We start from the raw sequence: 19,481 nt of genomic DNA, 5'->3' as shown, positions 1-19,481 counted from the left end.
TCTATGCTTATAGAATAGATTTGTTTCTCTATTTGAATGTGTTATGAATCTATTATGCCCTTCTTTTATATGGTGTTTCTACCCACAATGTGGACATCAGATCAAGCAGATAAAGTTTGGCGTTGATAGATTTAGCTCAGCAATGCAAGAATGGACCTAACAGAGAATTCAAATTATTTTTTGCATTTTCTACTGTTTTCCATATACTTGGAGATCTATTAAATATATGTTATTTTATTCAATTTTCGATGTAGTTGTTGTCGTCGTGGTCTCAATATGGCATACCGACAAGCACCGCCCCACCTACGTCACTCTCTTTTGACTACCTGGGTTTGTTTCTTTGTAAAGACATATTATTAACATCTGGCCATCAAAATCCTGTGCAACAAGAGTCAGCCAGGGAACCATTCCCAAATCCTTTAAAATGAAGCAGAGATTCTCCTCTCTTGATGTTAAAGTTTGTCAAAGGTGTTCCTTTTAAATATACATGTTCAATACACTAACTGGAACAGGTCATATCACAGGAGCTTTCACGCGCTCTGGTCGGCCTGCGAATTTCCAACATATATGATCTATCTTCAGTAGGGAACCATTTCCTCCCCTCTATAAGCATCTCCAAATCTCCCTACTAATGTAGATTACCACAGCGCATATGTCTCTTTAAACTTGCAAAACCAGACACACGGAAGCAACTCATCGTCGACATCGGGTTCAGGTGCCACCTTACAGAATACTCTCGGACGACTGCCGCTGCCCCCTCGCCATTTATCAGCCGCCTGCGAAAGTTCCTGAAAACAAGGAGAGTCACAGCCGTGTCCCAACTGGGTACAGATAGGATCATTGATATTGCATTTAGCGATGGCAATTTCCATCTCCTCCTGGAGTTCTACGCCGGGGGTAATATCATCCTGACAGACAAAGACTACAAAATCGTTGCATTACATCGGATCGTGCATGGGGGTGGTGAGAAAGAAGAGGTTAGAGTTGGATTGCAATATGATATTACCAACAAGCAGAATTATAATGGGGTGCCGCCGCTGTCAATTGAACGGTTACGGGAGACATTACAACGGGCGGAGGAGGCAGAAGGAGAGTGTGGTGCAGTGGAGGGTCCCGGAACTAACAAGAGGGGGAAAAAAAAGCAAGCGGAAGCACTAAAGCGGGCTATCTCGATGGGATTCCCCGAATATCCAGCTCTACTTCTAGATCATTCATTCCATGCGGCTGGTTTCGACGCGAATTTGGAACCGAAACAAGCACTGGAGGATAGTGAATTGATGAAACGGCTGATGCTTGTGCTTACGGAGGCGGAAAGTGTTAATGCCAGACTGTCCACTTTGGAGGACACGCCCGGGTATATAATTTCGAAGGCAGAAAGTAAAACGGGAGAAGCGATCACGGAGGCTGATACTGATTCCCCCAAGCCAAAAAATATGCTGTATCACGATTTCCACCCCTTCGAGCCGAAGCAGTTTGAAAATGTGCCTGGCATGACAATTTTGAAGTTTAAGACGTTCAACAAAGCTGTGGACGAGTACTTCTCTTCTGTTGAGTCTCAAAAGCTTGAATACAGACTTACTGAACGTGAGGAAATCGCAAGGAGGAAACTGGAAGCTGCACAGAAAGACCAAGAAAACCGTATTGGGGCATTGAAGGAAGTCCAGGAACTGCATGTCCGCAAGGCCCAGGCAATTGAAGCTAATTTGCTGCGTGTTGAGGAGGCGATCAAAGCTGTCAACGGTCTGATAGCACAAGGGATGGACTGGGTTGAAATCGCCCGATTAATCGAGATGGAAAAAAGCCGCCAGAATCCGGTTGCTAATGTTATAAAGTTGCCCTTGAAACTCTATGAGAATACGGTTACTCTACTATTGGGAGAGCCTACGGAAGATGAAGAACCGGCGGACGAGTCTGAGGAGGAAGAGGATTCTGAGAGTGATGATGAGGATGGAGGTAACAAAGTAAAGTTGGAAGGGTCAAAGAAGGCGCAGCAGCAGCTACTTTCTATCGATATTGATCTTGGGATTTCGCCGTGGGCGAACGCAAGACAGTATTATGAGCAAAAAAGGGTTGCTGCAGTAAAGGAAGAGAAGACGCTCAAATCAACCAAGAAGGCAATAAAGAGCACAGAAAAGAAGGTAACTACGGATCTGAAGCATGCATTGAAACAAGAGAAACCAATCCTGCGGCCTACAAGGACGCCATTTTGGTTTGAAAAGTTCATGTTTTTTGTGTCTTCGGATGGATATCTTGTCCTTGGGTGGGTGTTACATCTGATTCCGCGCTCTTATAGAGTTCATTTGCCGTGCTAACATATTGAGCAGTGGCCGAGACCTCCAGCAAACCGAGATACTGTACCGACGATATCTTAAAAAAGGGGATGTGTATGTCCATGCTGACGTACAAGGAGCTACTCCTATCTTTGTCAAAAATAAACCTGGCACCCCAGATGCTCCTATTCCACCTGGAACTCTTTCCCAAGCAGGCAACCTTTGCGTAGCCTCTTCGAGCGCGTGGGACTCTAAAGCTGTAATGGGCGCCTGGTGGGTGAATGCGGACCAGGTGTCCAAAACCGCACCGTCAGGAGAATTCGTGGGAACTGGCGGCTTTGTGATTCGGGGCGAGAAACATCAGCTCCCTCCTGCTCAGCTTCTCCTTGGGTTTGCTGTGATGTTTCAAATCAGTGAAGATAGTATCAAGAACCATACGAAGTACAGAGTGCAGGATGAACCATCTATCGTGGACATTGCGAAAGATATCCAGTGGGCAAATGAAGTTTTAAACTCAAAACAGGACTCAGAAGCCCCGAGAGCTGATGGCAATAAGGAGATAAGCCCTGCATCTGAAGAGCATGATAGTTCAGATGAGCAGGATGAGGAAATCGAGAATCCATTGTTAACCGGCATGGAATCTGAACCAGACGATTCCGGCGGCAATGAAGATAAGGGCGGTGATAATGGAGAAGAGAAACTACCAAATGATGACACTGATGATGAAAAGGAATATAATTCGGTAGTAACCAAAGAAACGGTGGTTCTAGAGTCGGGAGTAGATGAACCAATTACCCAATCTGAAGCTGATGTCTCTAAGCAGCCAACTGGCATCACCAAACGACAAGATATTAAGCACCTGACTGCCCGAGAAAGACGTCAATTGAAAAAGGGAGTCCTCATCGAACAAACTTCCGGCCGAGTTGGCGATGCCGAATCCCAATCAAGCTCTCCAACCCCATCTGTAGCACCATCAGTTACAACCACCACCAATACAAACACAGTTATCTCTAACATCCGCGGCAAACGGGGTAAGAGCAAAAAGCTGGCAACCAAATACCAACATCAAGACGAAGAGGACCGTGAACTCGCTCTCCGCCTCCTCGGATCGGCACCGAAGCCGGATAAGTTACGTGAAGCCGCGAAGAACAAAGCAGAGCGACAGGCAGAGCTCGAGGCGCAAAAGCAACGTCGTCGAGCACAACATGATCGAGCAGCACAGGCTGAACGGGAACGTCACAAGGCGCTGCAGCAACAAGGAGGTGACGGTGGTGAAACGCAACTCGATGACGCAGATACTGTGGCAGATTTATCTTGTCTTCCCTCTTTGATCGGCACACCAGTTGTTGGCGACGAGGTCCTGGCGGCGATTCCTGTCTGTGCACCATGGGCAGCATTGGGGCATTATAAGTATCGCGCAAAGCTACAACCAGGGATTGTCAAGAAAGGAAAAGCTGTCAAAGAGATTTTGGGGAAGTGGGTTTTAGATGCCACTGCTTCTGTGAATGCTATGGAGAAAGATAGGGGAAGAGATAAGGGGAAACTGCATGCTGATCCGTCTACTCTTGGAGACACCGGTGGGTACAAGGGTGAGGATGAAATTCTGAATGGAGAAGAGGACAAGGCTTCCTTGAAGCAGCTTACTGCCATGGAGTTGGAACTTGTAAAGGGATGGAGGGATGCTGAGATCGTGAATACGATCCCCGTTGGAAAGGTTAAAGTTATTTCCGGTGGTGGTGGCGAGAAATTGGGAAAAGGGAAAGGCGGGAAAGGCAGGGGAGGGAAAGGTGATGGAGGGAGGAGGCAAGGTAAGAGGAAGTAAGAGATAAGAGGCAGAGTATCTTTTCTAAATTGGGATGTACAGATAGATGGATTGTCTCGTTTATGTATATACCAAGGAACCGGATTGCATCTCGATCTGGATAGCAGGCAATACGAAAGGTCCTGGTAAGGAATAAGTTCTCATAACTTTCTTCATTATTGCCATATCACTTCATAGCCCTGAACATACTGTATCATGTGCATAATGAGCATAAGAAGGGGCTGAATGATATTGCAGGTGAAGAATCGCCACTGATGATTTAAGCAAGGGAGAAACGAAATCATTAACTAAAAATCTATATTACCCCATCTATCGACGAGAAGCAAAATAGGAATTTATATCACTTAACCGAAAACAATTCAAAAGCAATCCGTCTTCGTCATCTAATTTCCTCCTCTGCCGCTTTTCGCAGCCGATTCATGATCGCAGCCGCAAGATACCCTTCTGTGTCTGAAATGCCTTCAACATATATCACGGAGACATTTTTCTCATCTAAACCGCGTAAAGCAGAAAATAAGCCTCTTGCAATCGATTCTGTATCTCGACCAATGCTAACGTCGAAGAGCTCAACGGGGGTAGCCAAGTTGAGTTCTGCGGAAGGGAGTAGCCGAAGGTGAATCAGTTGGTGAACTTCACTGGGTGGAGAGGCGAGCGGATCAGTTTGGGCATTGGATATGCTCGATGGCTCTGAACCAGTTGAGCCATCGTTCAGACTATATTCAGGGGAACTAGGAATACCCAATCCCTTCTTCCAACATTTGGTCCTGACTATCCCTACACGAGGGAAAGAGGATGCATCGTCGCTACGGTCATGTTTCTCTTCACCAGTATCCCGTGCTAGATCCTGAAACAGCCTGGTTTTGACCGCTTGAATACCCTTCCCCGCCTCAAACAGGACAACCTTTGCCTTCGGGGAATAATGCTTATACTTCATTCCGGGAGCCCGCGGTGCCTCTTTACCCTGCAATGCGCCATCTTTATACCCAACTCGCACGTCCTCCCATCCCGGGCACGCCCGTATCTCTTCAATACCAATACCTCCTGGACGGAGTATTGCTGGCGGGTGTAGAAGTCCGTCAACCACAGTACTTTCCACTCCAACTCCACAGGGACCTCCATCCAGGATAATATCAATACGTCCCTGCATATCAGTAAACACATGCTGAGCCGTGGTGGGAGATGGTTTTGTTGAGGCATTTGCAGACGGGGCTGCAAGTGGTCTATCCGCGAGATGTATGAGGAGTCTTGCAAGCGGAGAAGATGGCATTCGAGCGCCAAACGTAGTAAGTGTAGATGTAACCTCCGGTGCGAGAGGGGAAGGCGTTGGATTTGGTAATATGATAGTCAATGGGCCAGGCCAAAATTTGCTTATTAGAGGCTCGTATATGGGAGGGATGAGATTGGTTTCTTCTCTCCCCTGGTTTCTCGTCTTTCTCGAGTCGGAACCACCATGGTCAGTACTTGATGAGTTCGATTGCAGGATGCGCTGTAATTGCTCCCGTGAACTAACATGAACGATGAGGGGGTTGTCTGACGGCCTTTGTTTGGCCTTGTATATGCCCTGAACAGCCGCGCTTCGTGTTGCATCCGCACCTAATCCGTACACAGTCTCCGTAGGGAATGCCACTGGTATATCGCTCGTTTGCAGCACTTCTGCGCTTTCAAGTAGAGTCTTAGCCTCCGGGTTCCCTCTCTCCAATTCTACAGCCCATTTTTCAACTATCTGCTTGGTAGTATCCTGCGCAGAGAAATTTAAACTGTGGACGGGCAAAACCCTTGTTATCCTCTTCCCTGTCTCCCCATTGCATTGATTCATGGTCTCCACCAACACATCATTCCGCGCTACCATGGCTGTGGGAACTCTTTGCGCAGTGAGGAGCCGGAGAGCGGGGAAGAGGCGATAGGAACTTATGGCAGCCGTTGTAGCAGGCGCCTAAGGCTAAGCTTCGTCTTCTTAACGAACCACAGCAAAATATACTCTGTAATAGCGGGTCGTTCGGGCGTTTGATGCGCAAAATCGATACTAAGATAGCCTAGTTAGAACACTCCGCGATAATTCCAGACCAACCGCACTCGAGGGTGAGATTCATTGGATTGGAGACGAGGACATGGCCATGTTTCCTTACGTACCCTTTTTTTTTTTTTTTTTTTGCAAAAGACAGTAGAATCCAAATTCAAATCAAGCCAATAAAACTAGATAATTCTGAAATGCAATGGAAATATCATGAAATTGCGATTCCTGTCATATAGTGCTGGGTATCGGTCGTTGGGTAGTTATCCGTTAACGGTAGCTTTGTCCCGCGATTTTTTTTTTTTCTTTGATGACTCTTTCGATGACGTCGAACCACCAAGAGGCAAAATTATGTAAATATAATAGTTACCCATCGATCTACGAATCTCATACCAAGCAGTGTAAACAAACACCGAAAATTTGTATATCATCTATGGATATGTTCATCTACGCTTACATATCAGGCCACCGTTGCTCTTTTGCACATACTTGGCAATGTAAATGGCCATATTTCTTCGACATATCCAATCGATAAGGAGAGTAATCCCTCAATGTTCCGAGGTCACAAATCTCCAGGAATTCTTAGGGTATTATAATATAAAACTCAGAGCATGCGGTTCCTTACGAACATGAAAGCAATGCGCAAAATAGTCGAACATACGCTTCAGGCGAGTAACGAAAACAGTGGAGGACCATTTGAGAAGTGTTTTCGAAAGGTATTTTCACTCCTTAATTGTGATTAACAGAATTTGCAACTCTAGTGGGACACATAGCAAATCATAGCCGCTGAGGAATGAATATTTGTCAACTCTCTCATTTGTGCAGCTTCATCATAACCGCAGTACGACGAGAATCTAGGACGTTGCCCGTAGAGATGAGACTGAAGCATTGAGTGGTTGAGGGATCAAATAGCAGGTAAATAACTCTTTCGATAGTCGGATATATCTTCTGGTTCACCACGAGAGGCAAAGAAACGTCCACAAACATTTTCCGCATTCACCTCGTCAAACATTCTCCAGTTTGTAAACCTCATAACCAGGCTCCTCGTACGGATGAGCCTTAATCAGCGCCTTTACAGCTTCCTGCATTGTAGATCTTCCCAAGCAAAGAACCTCCACGCGCATTTCTTCCACAAACTCGAGCGCACCGACTTTACCAATATTTGGATTTGCACCGTCTCCGGGGAGAAACTGGCCGGTGCCCGGAGACTGAAAACAGACCCTGCTGTATTTTCCTTGTGGGTACTGCCCAGCACCGGCATCGAAGACAGCATCTTTACAGGCTTCCACATGAGATAGCGGAGTGAAAAATATGAGCTTGAAACGGTCTTGATCCATGACAGGCGAAGAAACGTAGGACCGGATATGATGGGATTGGACGGAGCCTGCTGGGGAGAACAACGAGCGACGGGTAAGTGACGAGATCCTGACAGTGCGTCCTAGAGAGGAGAGGAGCATCTCCTTTCCTCCTTTCCACGCTTCCTCCTCTTTGCTTCTGCCCTTGCCGTTGAACAGCAGATAAAATTAGAAAAATGAATAGGTGTGAATGTGTATTTGCAGTTGTTCCCGTGTTCGACCAGTCGTTGATGTCTGCGGACGATGACATAAGACGGTAATGCGCAGCCTCTGATTGGCCCATCGGTATACCTCCAAACTTCAACCCATACAGTTCGTTTCTCGCTGTTGCTAGGATCTATCAACTTCCCCGTTCATTCCAACTTCCAATTGCCCGCAATTACTATCGAAGCCCTCAATTCCGAGGGGGCTGCTCAGGAACTGACCTTGTCGGTCCCTATACTGCCAGCGATGGCTGCCAAACTTGTTCCCTTTTCTCTGAGGCAGCGCTGTGCCCTTTTCTCCTGCGTTTCGGCACGGCAATGCCGCCCCTTCACTGTTGCAGCGCCCCTCCGGAGCGAAACACTAGCAGTTGTATGTCCAATTCCCTATGTACCGTTATCTTCATTCTTTGAAAACTATATGCTGATACGTATAATGGCCAATTAGCATCGAAACACACCCGAAAACAACCCCAACATCCCATTCCAATTCTCAGAACAGAACCTCAAACTTATCGATGAGATACTCCGGAGATATCCCCCGCAATATAAGAAAGCAGCGGTCATGCCAGTCCTAGATCTGGGCCAACGGCAGCATGGTTTCACCAGTATCAGCGTTATGAATGAGGTCGCACGGTTGCTGGAGATGCCCCCAATGCGAGTCTATGAGGTTGCGACATTCTACACAATGTACAATCGGGAACCCGTAGGAAAATACTTCGTCCAGGTTTGCACAACGGTATGTTGCGGGAGCTTAAAGTTTACGACTATTATTACCTAAATCATCAAAGTTCCATGTAGACTCCCCATTGCTAACCCACGGCGATATTTTGACCCGTTTTCCTTAGACTCCATGCCAACTAGGCGGATGCGGCAGCGCCAAGGTCATGAAAGCTATCACAGATCACCTTGGAGTTTCCAACGGCCAAACCACCTCAGACAAACTATTCACTGTCCTCGAAGTCGAATGTTTGGGCGCCTGCGTGAATGCCCCCATGGTACAAATCAACGACGACTACTACGAGGACCTCACCCCAGAATCCGTGGTATCACTTCTAACCGCCCTGAAGCAAGCGGAAACCGACGTTACCGTCAAGGTCCCCGCACCTGGCCCTCTCAGTGGCCGAAAATCGTGTGAGAACAGTGCTGGCTTAACGAACTTGACGAATCCGTCGTGGAGTCCGGATCGGATGAGGAAGGATGGGGAACTTTAAAATTGAATATGACATATAATAAAAAATGGAAATGGGTATTTAAGATGCAAGGAAACATAAAGTTTAAGTTCTGGTTGATAGGGGTGACACGTGTTAAAAAGGGGCTGCATCTTTCGTTTCCTAGTATGACGACTGTACAATATGTAGCTTGAGGGTGTCATAAGCTTTTTCTCCTTCTCCCTCCGTTTTTAAATGCTCCTAGAAGCCCATGCGGCCTATATGGAGTAAGTAACAAATTAGATTCCCAAACACAGCCAAAGCACATGAATCCCGCATGACATTTAGTGCAGAACAACAATCTTATTAGTTATTAGCCCGTACAACGCTTCTTGAGCTTTCGCATTAAGTCCTTCGCACATACACAATCTCTGTAAACGAAAGCATTCAATCCACAACTTCAACCCAATAATTTCCAAGGCAACCCTATAAAGGACTCAAAACGAACATTAAGAATCTTACAAAATCCAGTCCAGGAACTATGCACCCTAAAAGCCTTTCTTGAAAGGTCGGAGACTGAAAATCCCATGCGGGATCAGAGAATAACTATTTCCAATTCCCACCAATGAAAAAGATGAAATCAAAAACAAAACTTGACACAAAATCGGCATCAAAATTCATCCCAACATCAATAGAAACACAGAACACACTCCCAAAAACTTAAGCATCAGCAGCATTACTGCCATCCAAAGAACTTCCTCTCCATTCAGCTTCATCGGTAGGCAACAACATCTCAGTTCTTGGTAATGATATAAACTGTCCGTCCCGCTTCACTAGGCGTTCCCGTCGACGGTGCTCGAAAATATTCACCTCGATCGTCTTCAGAGCCAAGAACTGATATATGTGCACATGCTTCTGTTGGCCATACCGGCGCGATCGACCGATAGCTTGTGCCATCCCGGAAGTGTAGTCATACTGAGACTTGGCGAATAGGGGATGGAAGAAGATAACGTGGTTTGCGTTTTGAAGGTTTCTGTGAAATAAGTAAATAAAAGAAAGGCTCGAGGTTAGAACTCAAACAATACATTACTTTCATTTCAAGTATTTATTAGAAAATGGGGTAGTAGGTAATTGGGGGTAACTGAGACAGGATTATAGGTTATGTTCAACTTACAGTCCAGACGCTGATACGTCCCCAAGATGCAAGATAAGAACTTTACTCTTTACTTTCTCAGTCTCTGTCTGAAATTCTGTAATTTTAGAAGATGCCATGCGATCATTGACGGGAATCATCAGATGCGGAATATTTGCCTTCCCGAGCGCGGCGGACGCAGCCTTCATGAGGTCGGGGAATTGTATAAAGAGGAGAACACGTTCGTCCGCTGGAATTTTATCGGTATTTCGTACGAGTCTGATTAGTTCCAGGAATTTTGTTCCTCCATATACTTGCCATTGCTCATTTATGCCATCACCACTCCCATCGCTGTCCACAAAAGCAACGTCAGAATACTTGATAATCCGGAAGCTCTCCACAATACCGCCACAGGCGGGAAGCCGGCATTTCTCTTTGGCCCTGGCTATCTCGATACATGGTTCGCAAAAGGCATGTCCGCATTCACCCAGGATAGAGAGGGTGGTGGGATCGCTGAGGCGGCGAAAGCAAGAGGAACAAGCAAATACGTCGTCAGGTAATCGGACCTGAAATGAACGGACAACGTTGAAGAGTCTGGCAGCTCTCACGCGAATTAAGGTTTCGTCAACCAGTCTGCGCAAACTGTCAGTGCAAGAGTTTAGGTCACTAAGAAATTCCGACGGAGTCTTAGGGAATTCGAGACGAATGTCGGAGGGGTTCTGTTTCTTCTGTGCACTACGTTAGTATTCAATCCATTTTGGTTGATTACCTTTGGGGCCTTTACCTCCTGCGGTGTTGAGTAGTAGTATTTTCCATCTTTAAGGGTCCGTGTTCTCTGCACATCAGCTATCGCTTTTCGGAAACACTCAGTGACTCCCAGGTCACCAGCTCCGTTTCCTTCTATATACTTTACCAGGCTATCGAAATGCGTCGTGCCTTCAATTTTCGATCTTAGCCAAAAAGCATGGCGGAGCTTTTCAAATATATCTCGAACAAGGTCATCAAACTGTCGATCCCGCGCAAAGACAGCATTTCCTTTGCCTGAGCAAACGGAGGTCGACTCTGTTTCGGGTGTGGCCGAATACCTGCCCTCGTCGCCATCAAAAACGCTGGTTGGGTGAGACGAAATTGAAGAATCATCGGTTTTCGCAGGATCTTTTTTGTTAATCAATTGTTTCCCCATTACTTGTTCCAGTGGAACAAAGTAAGAGGAGCATTTTAACAGAGCTTCTTCGGGTCCACTGCTATTTCCAAGAATAGCATCATTTCGAGATATTGCAGATAAATCGTAGAGACCTCTTCCGTTCCTACGAAGCTTTAGATTTTGGGACATTAGCTGCATAAACAGCTCGAGATAAGCCGCCCGTTCGCGTGATGCCAAAACAACTGTACAAATATGTTCAGTCCATGGTATTTCGTCGATACCCGGTGAATTCTAGATACGTTAGTTCTCCATTTCAACGTTATCGTACACATATATTACGCGATGGTAATAACCTTTCTCATAAATTGGATAAGGAAGTTTTGAGCAACACCATGCCGTCTCTGGTGCCATGCTGCACTGTGGCGAGTTACGAAGGGCTGAAATTGCTCCGCATCTAGCTGGCAGTCAGTATTTGTAAAGGGCCTTAGACTACATACGCTTTGTAATACCTGTTTGCTCCCGTTGTACGGCTTTCAATCTTTCATTTTCCGTCTTCCTACTTTCCTCATCATCGACACCCAACGTGATCCCTAGAAAGGGAGAGAATGACTTAACATCAGCAAAGCCATTTAGTGGAGGCGTTCCTGACAGAATCCATTTGCTACGAGCAGGAATAACCAGAACTGAGGAGTAGTTCCTGTCCTTAGAGTACGTAAACTCATCGATAACAATGCGGCTGTATTCAAACATATGGATCAAAGGTGAGTGCATTTTCCTCCAATCGTTTCTCGAATTTCGAAGTTGAAATGCCTTGTCAGCCTCGCTGCTGGGCTCTCCGTTTGTGGATTTCGTTTTCCTTTTCGCCTTCTTTGTTTGGGTGCCACTGGTGGCTATATCAGGTTGGTATTCATCATCTTCTCGCATTCTTTTGCGTTTGCCGTTCTGCAACTTCAGCACAGAATTAGTTGAACCCGGTGCTGTGTTGTTATCTATAATGCCAGCTCCTGAGTTATCGGCCCCATTGCTTTGCAATTTCTCCTTAAGTTTCAGCAGATGCTCTTTGAACTTCTGACCCTTGAGCCTCCTCGAAGGTTTGAACTTAGAGTATACTCCATAACTCAGGAGATTAGCCTGTTTTCTAATCATACTCTGAAGAACTGCATCAGACCCCTCTGTCATGAGCATGTTGACATGATCCCTAACACCAACCATCGTATCGTGCAACCACTCATCAAAAATACGACCATCCCCCTTTGGCACCGCATATGTCGAAGCAAAGAGTTCCATCTTGTCATAGTAGCTCGTGCCACGAATAACAGAGGTTGAAACTAGGATAATGTCAGCCGTTTCAAAACGAAGAATGGTCAGTGAACGTAGCGAGGCAATTGACTTTATTTCCAATACATTGTACTTTTTCCCCAAGAATTTTGTAATTTCATGAGACCATTGGTCAATCAAGTGCTGGGGAACGACAATCAAGGTAGCCTTGATTGGAATAGCTCCTTCCGTTGAATCAGGGACATCGTTTGAATCTTTAACAAATTGAGAATCAATTAAACCAAGGCTGATGGCAGTTTTTCCATATCCAACATTGTCACCCAAAATTCCTCCACGAAGAGATTGTTCAGTGGTTGCTTTCGCTTCAGCTCTCCAATTTAAAGCCGGAAGCATAGCCTCAACAACCTCCTCTTCATCAAAAGATTGAACAACGTTTTCCTGTTCTTTCATCCATGTGAGCGATCGCAGTTGTTCGGGACGTAGGTTAAAAAACTTGAAACCAGGGGGTTGTGCTGATTCTGGATCGTCTTTGTTATTCTTCTCCTTGAGTGGAGGCATTCGTTGGCGAAGAAAACCAATATTGTCAATGCAAAGGCGCCATTTGAGAGACACTTGATGCTTTTTAACAAGCTTTCCCTTTGCTTGATGAATTAGAGTTATCACATTCAAACATAATTTGACATGCAAGACGGAATCATTACCAAGGCTGGTAAAACCAAGAAATATCGCTGGTCGTTTCTTAATATTTTGCTCATACATAGCAGCGTCTTCCGGGTTCTCGTAAGCACATACGTGGTCTCTATCGTCCAAAGTCCACATTAGTCGAGGTTTTCGAGGAGCACATATATTACAATCTCTGTTGCTGTTTTCTTCGTTGCTCAAGACGATACTACTCCATTCGCCAAATTGATTCACGACACTGGCTCGGTGCAGCAGCCACGCGAGCGTCTTAAGAACTGCAGGTGATTCTATCAGATTCGATGCAGCCCATGTGCCAGGCTCCAAAGCCAATTCGGCACCACTCGCTGGAACTGAGCAGGTCAGTATCGTTGTATATGAATCGAGACACTTCGACCCGTCATTTCGAATAACGAAGTGAGACGTTGGAATCTGGTATAGAGGAAGTGCGGAAGGGAGGTAAACGTCAAGAGATATCGCCTCGTTTGCCGCAGTCTTCCGGAACCAACAACGGACGGACTTGGGTTCCTGACAAACAATAGATGCGTCCCAATTCGGGCGCACCTCTGCTATCGTGATGCGCGACTCCCCGATACCTAAGCGTCCATGATCAAGAGCAAAAACCCAAGAATCAAATTCTGGAGAGCCAATTTCGGTTGGATCCAAAAAGAAGTAGATAGGAGGCTCAGAGTCAACTGGGATCTTCTTATGCAAGCTTCCACTAGCAGCTCCGCAGTCTTGAAGAAGCTCGTAATCTCCACGAAGGTCAAATTCCAGATTTGCAACCGCAGCATTTGTTGCAGATATGTTGATCTGATTCCACACCATCGCGCTGGCAAAATTCGAGTGCTTCAAACCGGCTCTACATCCGATAGACGGAACAAGATTTCCCTTCCCGGAAACGGTAATATCAAAATATGAACTAACTGGAGAATTGACGCGCCAGGTTCCGTTCAATATATTCATGCCGGATGGAACCACGGAGGCAATAGGACAAAGTAAAATTTGTCTCAGAGGGGAGTTACTTGGTTCACCTTTTGATGGGATAAGGTAGAGGAACCATTGCAACCTCACAGAAGAACAAATGAGCTTTAAAATAGACCAGGTCCCCTGATACGTAACTGTCCAGGATCTCTGTCGAGTCACCCCCTGGAACCGCAGCTCATCTCCCAAAGCTGGAAGAAGTACCTTGTAAAAATCATCCCACACCGCCAGAACCTCGGCCGACATGTTATGTTCTTGCAGTGCTTGGTACATAGCAAAGGACAATCCACTAACTTGAAGCCTCATCGGAAGCATTTTCTTCAGCTGGGTCTCGAAGTCTGTGGGACAAATACGATTTTTTAGTTGATCTTTAGGAATCGCAGAGTACGCGTGGGGAGGATTGCGGCCGCATGATTTGCAAGCGGTAATACCACACTTCAAACATTGCAGCATGTCCGTTCTTTTCGTCAGCACCTGCCCTTCGCAAATACACAGCCTTGAACTTCGTTTCCCAACATCGAATATGTCGAGCGGAGACAGAATGGTTTCTTGCTCCATTTGAACTGGGGCCATCTCCACGGCTTGATCATCAATAACTTGTATCCCAGGCATATAGCGTTCTTGTCTTTTATAATTATTTGGAGAAGCCCGGTTAGGCGAGAGCGCTTTGTATCCAATGATTAATGCACTCATGATCGCTGCACCAACAACGGTCGAGCTCATTGCGTTTCCTGCAAGATCATTGAGGTCCCGTTGACTATCATTGCTCAATAGGAGCCTATCGATCGGTATACCTTGCAAGGCCAAAGATTCGATACCTAGGAGAGGCCCACCTCGGGATGTGACAAAATGCTGACCCCGTGGGGTTAAACATCCAGCAATACCGGATGCACGCTGATCCAACTCTCTGTCGATCCCTTGAGAGAGATCAATGACCCGACTATATATATATGTTAAATACATATCATAAAACACGAAATTATACGAGTCATGAAGTGACTTACGATTTGAAACTAATATCAAATCCTCTTATGATGCTCCTCAAGAAATTTACGTCAAGCGTATCCCAAACGCGCTCTGTCTGCGCCTTGCTCCACCCGTGCCAATAAAAATCAGGCGTTTGGCAGGTTCCATTATCTTGCCAGCGAGTAAGTGGTCGTTTATTTCCAAGGCCTTCTCTCATTCTATATCTGAGATGCCGGGCTTTGTACCGCGTCCAATCGACAGCTTGGCGGTCCTTGATTGGATTGCTTGATATGTCATCGATTGCGTCCTGCAAACGAGAATCATCATTTCTTAGTAGGAATTGGGTAACAGGCGAGCTTGCTGGACGTTCGAAGTTTCTCATCATCTTAGCAAAAGCAGATGGTTTAGAGTCCTCGGGGGCCGGAGTCACCAGTGTAGTTTGGTCGATACAGAGCATGTAGCCTCTCTCACGCGTTTGGGGCAGATAGTAGTTCTTCGTATCTACTTTAACGTGATAGGCGTGGTAATCCATTTCTTTGAAAGCATCCTTGATGTGGTTCCACGGAGCACCGCAAACGTTCTCCAGAATTACCATGGGTGGCCGGCAACGTTGGGTGTATCGCAAGACGCCATAAAAGGTATGACCCGATTCACCCATTTCATCAAGAGTCTTGCGATGGAGGTTCATATTCGAAAAATCCACACAGGAAAAGCCAACAATAAGAAGATCCAAATCTGCAGGGACTTTTCGAAGAGAACCAAATGCAGTAGTTCTACTGATCAAGTTAGTGCAGTCCATTTTCAACGTGTGAAATTTCTTACGCGTCATCAGCAATTAGTTCATTGACATCTCGGAAAATGATATCAGGGGAAAAGTTCCGCTGGATGTAAGACTGCTTGAAAGGATCAATCTCTGCACTAAATAGGTGATGAATGTTGAGCGTTTTCCCAAATATCCTCTTGAAACCTATCGTTTTATCAGCAAAGGTAAACCGAGCACTCTATGGCGACTTACTGTCAATCACCATCTCTAATGCGAGGAGGGGGGCTTCCGTTCCGGAACACATAGTAGCGACGCGAAGATCCCGTGAACCAATGTGTTCGAGAACGCTATTAAAGCCATATCTCTCTGCATTGATAGAAATGTCATCAAATATATCTTCAATTTTGCTGATCGGTGGGAGACTGAGATTCAGACCAGGCTTGGGTTTCTTGCCGGGTAGCGATGAATATTTGCCTCTCAATATCTCTGGTGGGGAATTGGTTAAAATGTTCACATCTGCTTCGCAAATATTGGCATCTTCGAGAGTAACATCTCCGGACACAGAAGTCTCAGTTTCCAAGTCAATATCAGGAGAAGTGCAACTATCATGATTGACATTGGAATAGGTGGAGGATCCGCTATCACTTAGATCAGTTGAAGCCTCCTCCATATTGAAATCCTGGACCATGTCGAGGGGAGGGCACAGCCCCTTATCCTGAATCTCCATTTAAGACAGTAACGGCGATTAATTGGCTCTACTCGAAGACTTTGTCAACTATTGAGGTCTGCTATATGGCAGTTTAAAGTCGTCTCATCCAGAGGCAAGCAAATCCAATTGGAAGACACCTAAAGTCTCCAATATTGCGATAAAGTGTGCAAGGTTCAGGACAATGATATAGGGAAAGGAAAGGAAAAGAGTAGTGCAGGTGAAGACAAGTGACAGGCATGTGTGCAGATGAAAGAGGGATGCTTGTTGATAAGCAGAGAGGTTGAACAGACAATCAGAATCAGATCAACAAATTAAACAAGCCAGCACACTGAAAACCTCAGGAGTGTTGCCGGGTCATTCAAGAAGGTCCCATGGCATCCTTGCATAAATGATCCACATTAGACTGCTTGTAATGCAGATCCTTACATTTTAATACTTTATGCCGGTAGGTAGACCCAATCAAGGGGCTCAGGAAGCAATACATCTCCATTCCTGGATAGAATAAAACTCCAAGAAGTTTCACCGGATCTCGCTATACCCTCGGAAGCCTAGGAATATGAGGAAATTGGGCTGTCTTCATGATCAAACCAATAAGTGGATCAGTATTTGCAGATCGGCCGTCTGCATATTTGATAACCGGGTCTAACCAATGGGAAGGCCAACAGGTATTGACCCAACAACGGGCTGTTTGTTCCCGGGTGAATGAATAGATAGAGATCGCTATCTTCGATTTTATTACATGCAAACATATTTTCCTGAGACCAAAACTGAATGATCCATGATTCTGTTCGTAAACGGAGCGAATCGACGCTGAATCGCTAATAGGAGGCTGACACCCAGAATTAGGTATGTAAAAGAACAGAGACCAGTGCCCGTTTCTGAATTGAGGGAAGCAATAAACAGAAATCGACGCATGATGAAAGAAACCCAGATTCCATAAAGAAATGAAATATGTCTTCGAATGACACGAAGAGGACGTCAAACTCTAACCATGACCCAGTGCACACATAAAGAGTGTGGAATGATGAAACAGAGTAGAACAGACGCCAAAATAATCTTCCATGGCATAATGCAGCAACCACCTGTCTCCTCGAAGGAGCAAAGTGCATGAGACAAAAGCAACGGCGGACATGATCAAAACATAAGCCGTTTAACTAGGGGTGGAGCATTGAGGAGGAAAAAGGGAAAGATGAGATGAGTAGATAATATATGAACCTTTGTCCATCGAATGCATTGCTTTGAATAACGTGAGCAACGGTTTCGATGGAAAATGAACGGATGTTGGCTTCGAGATGATGAAATTCTCCATCGTTTTTGCGTAGTTGTCAAACTTATATTTTAAGCGCCATCCGCGCGCTTCCTAGTTGAGCCCCAAAATTAGGTAAGGTTCTACCCTCGATTAAAGCCGTGTGAAATTACCCAGCAACAAATAACCTTCCCCGGTTTTGCCTCCGTGAGTTGTGGGGGGTTTTTGAAGCAATACTTCCCAGGAGAGATGGAATGTGAAGTTGGTGAATGAAGTGAGATTGCTAGATCCAGAGTCCTATCCAACCACGTCAACCTTAAGGGGCTTGTCGTTCACCTCGAAAATTACAGGACCTTTTAGAGAGATTCATCAGGAGTTTAAAGGCTGCATGTGGTACGTATCCAGCCACGGGATTGTCTAGAACATCACGCATGAGCTCCGCAATATCTGCAAGATTAAACAAAATGATACTGTGTCTGTCATTGTTGGCCTAATACTGCCAAGGAATAATAAATAAATGATGCATTTTGCCCTGAGTGTGTCCCACATCGCTAGTACTTGGTGAACAAAAAAAATGTTTCCAAAAAGGAGAAAAAAAGAATACCAAGGTTCCACCATTGCGCCGTATTTCCGTATCATCCGCCATAAGAGTTAAGGTTCGGTTTAAGGGGGGGGAAATATGTAAAAATGAGAAATGATGCATAGCCCATAGCCCATAGCACAAACTACCTCATTCCTCCCTGCATCAATTGTTGTCTCAGTAACATTATTTGGCTTCGTTCCGTTGGCGGCAGTGCGTCTATGGCAGATTGTGGCATATTCAACACCTGCTGCAGCAGTTCATCGTGCCCAGGTATCTGAGGTTGGGTCGCTTGTTGTTGGGACTGTTGTTGGGGTTGAGGGGGCATCGTAGGGGCCGCGAAAGGAGTATGTTGTATAGGAGGGGTTGATATTTGACCTGGGACTGATGGGTACGGTTGGAATTGCTGAGGTATCTGAGAAGTCTGTTGTGATGGCTGTGGTTGTGATTGGGAAGCCTGTTCAACAACAGATCCAAGCACGCTATAGTCGACGAGGTTCATGAGTAATAGCGCTTGAAATATGGCATAAGCTAGATGTGGCGCCTGTCTCAATAGCTCCGTAGCGCGAGCTGGGTCTGCCATTACTAGTGATTTCATCTGGGTAATGACGTCTAACAGTTGAGGAGCAGGGAGGGAAGCGAGGGTTTGTGAGATGGCATTGGGACAAGTGAGATTTGGAGGTAGGTCAGTCCCTGGAGGTAGTTGCGGAAGTAAAGGTGGCTGTGACTGATCTTGTCCCTGCATCCCCTGCATCATTCCCATCTGCGACTGTTGTGAATAGTCAGGGGGAACAGAGTCCTTCTCGTTGTTATGTGGCCAATCCACTCGTATCTTGCGACCCATGATTTCATAGTCATTCAGATTCCGTACTGCAGAAGCAGCAGCGTCTGCGTCCGCAAAATCGGCAAATCCATATCCCTTAGGCTTTCCGGTCTCGGGGTTTATCATCAACCGGAATTTGGTAACTGTGCCTGCGGAGCTGAGGATGTCCTTCACCTGCTCCTCTGTAAGGTCTGAGAAACCTGTTAGTAACGTTACAACTGGAAATACGATATGTGCAATGGACCAGGATGAGATTGGATTACTGTATGGGATATTCCCAAGAAAAACGCTTTTGCCGAAGCGATCTGGGGCCATTTTCACGACGCGCACAATCAGATAGGTGTTTGTTAGGATTAATTTGAGAGGCAG

The 19,481-nt window shown here is 45.8% G+C and overlaps 6 protein-coding genes across 6 annotated transcripts; 2 read left to right on the top strand and 4 right to left on the bottom strand.

Annotated features, from left to right (window-relative positions):
* Window positions 1–424: 424 nt before the first annotated feature.
* On the top strand, window positions 425–4,092 carry PAAG_11197 (hypothetical protein; the record flags this gene model as incomplete). Its single annotated transcript, XM_015846889.1, has 4 exons — window positions 425–457; window positions 513–581; window positions 648–2,260; window positions 2,325–4,092. The coding sequence occupies 4 exons, from the start codon at window positions 425–427 to the stop codon at window positions 4,090–4,092; spliced, it is 3,483 nt and encodes a 1,160-aa protein (XP_015703496.1).
* A 379-nt stretch (window positions 4,093–4,471) lies between these two features.
* PAAG_01046 (translation initiation protein Sua5) lies at window positions 4,472–5,941 on the bottom strand (the record flags this gene model as incomplete). The annotated part of the gene is made up of 1 exon (XM_002797141.2): window positions 4,472–5,941. One exon carries the CDS (start codon window positions 5,939–5,941, stop codon window positions 4,472–4,474), a length of 1,470 nt encoding a protein of 489 aa, XP_002797187.1.
* Window positions 5,942–7,107: 1,166 nt separating this feature from the next.
* On the bottom strand, window positions 7,108–7,440 carry PAAG_01045 (hypothetical protein; the record flags this gene model as incomplete). Its single annotated transcript, XM_002797140.2, has 1 exon — window positions 7,108–7,440. The coding sequence occupies one exon, from the start codon at window positions 7,438–7,440 to the stop codon at window positions 7,108–7,110; it is 333 nt and encodes a 110-aa protein (XP_002797186.2).
* A 468-nt stretch (window positions 7,441–7,908) lies between these two features.
* PAAG_01044 (NADH-ubiquinone oxidoreductase 24 kDa subunit) lies at window positions 7,909–8,872 on the top strand (the record flags this gene model as incomplete). The annotated part of the gene is made up of 3 exons (XM_002797139.2): window positions 7,909–8,031; window positions 8,107–8,397; window positions 8,507–8,872. 3 exons carry the CDS (start codon window positions 7,909–7,911, stop codon window positions 8,870–8,872), a joined length of 780 nt encoding a protein of 259 aa, XP_002797185.1.
* A 657-nt stretch (window positions 8,873–9,529) lies between these two features.
* PAAG_01043 (DNA repair protein rad8) lies at window positions 9,530–16,481 on the bottom strand (the record flags this gene model as incomplete). The annotated part of the gene is made up of 8 exons (XM_015844226.1): window positions 9,530–9,842; window positions 9,984–10,669; window positions 10,726–11,376; window positions 11,439–11,539; window positions 11,595–14,965; window positions 15,030–15,764; window positions 15,814–15,958; window positions 16,007–16,481. The coding sequence occupies 8 exons, from the start codon at window positions 16,479–16,481 to the stop codon at window positions 9,530–9,532; spliced, it is 6,477 nt and encodes a 2,158-aa protein (XP_015701007.1).
* Window positions 16,482–18,434: 1,953 nt separating this feature from the next.
* PAAG_01042 (hypothetical protein) lies at window positions 18,435–19,427 on the bottom strand (the record flags this gene model as incomplete). Its single annotated transcript, XM_015844225.1, has 2 exons — window positions 18,435–19,303; window positions 19,376–19,427. 2 exons carry the CDS (start codon window positions 19,425–19,427, stop codon window positions 18,435–18,437), a joined length of 921 nt encoding a protein of 306 aa, XP_015701006.1.
* Between the last annotated feature and the right edge of the window lie 54 nt (window positions 19,428–19,481).

The sequence above is a fragment of the Paracoccidioides lutzii genome (genome assembly GCF_000150705.2).
Source record: "Paracoccidioides lutzii Pb01 unplaced genomic scaffold supercont2.2, whole genome shotgun sequence".
NCBI lineage: Eukaryota > Fungi > Ascomycota > Eurotiomycetes > Onygenales > Ajellomycetaceae > Paracoccidioides > Paracoccidioides lutzii.
Note: the sequence above shows the minus strand (reverse complement) of the source record. Positions and strands in the feature narration are given on the sequence as shown.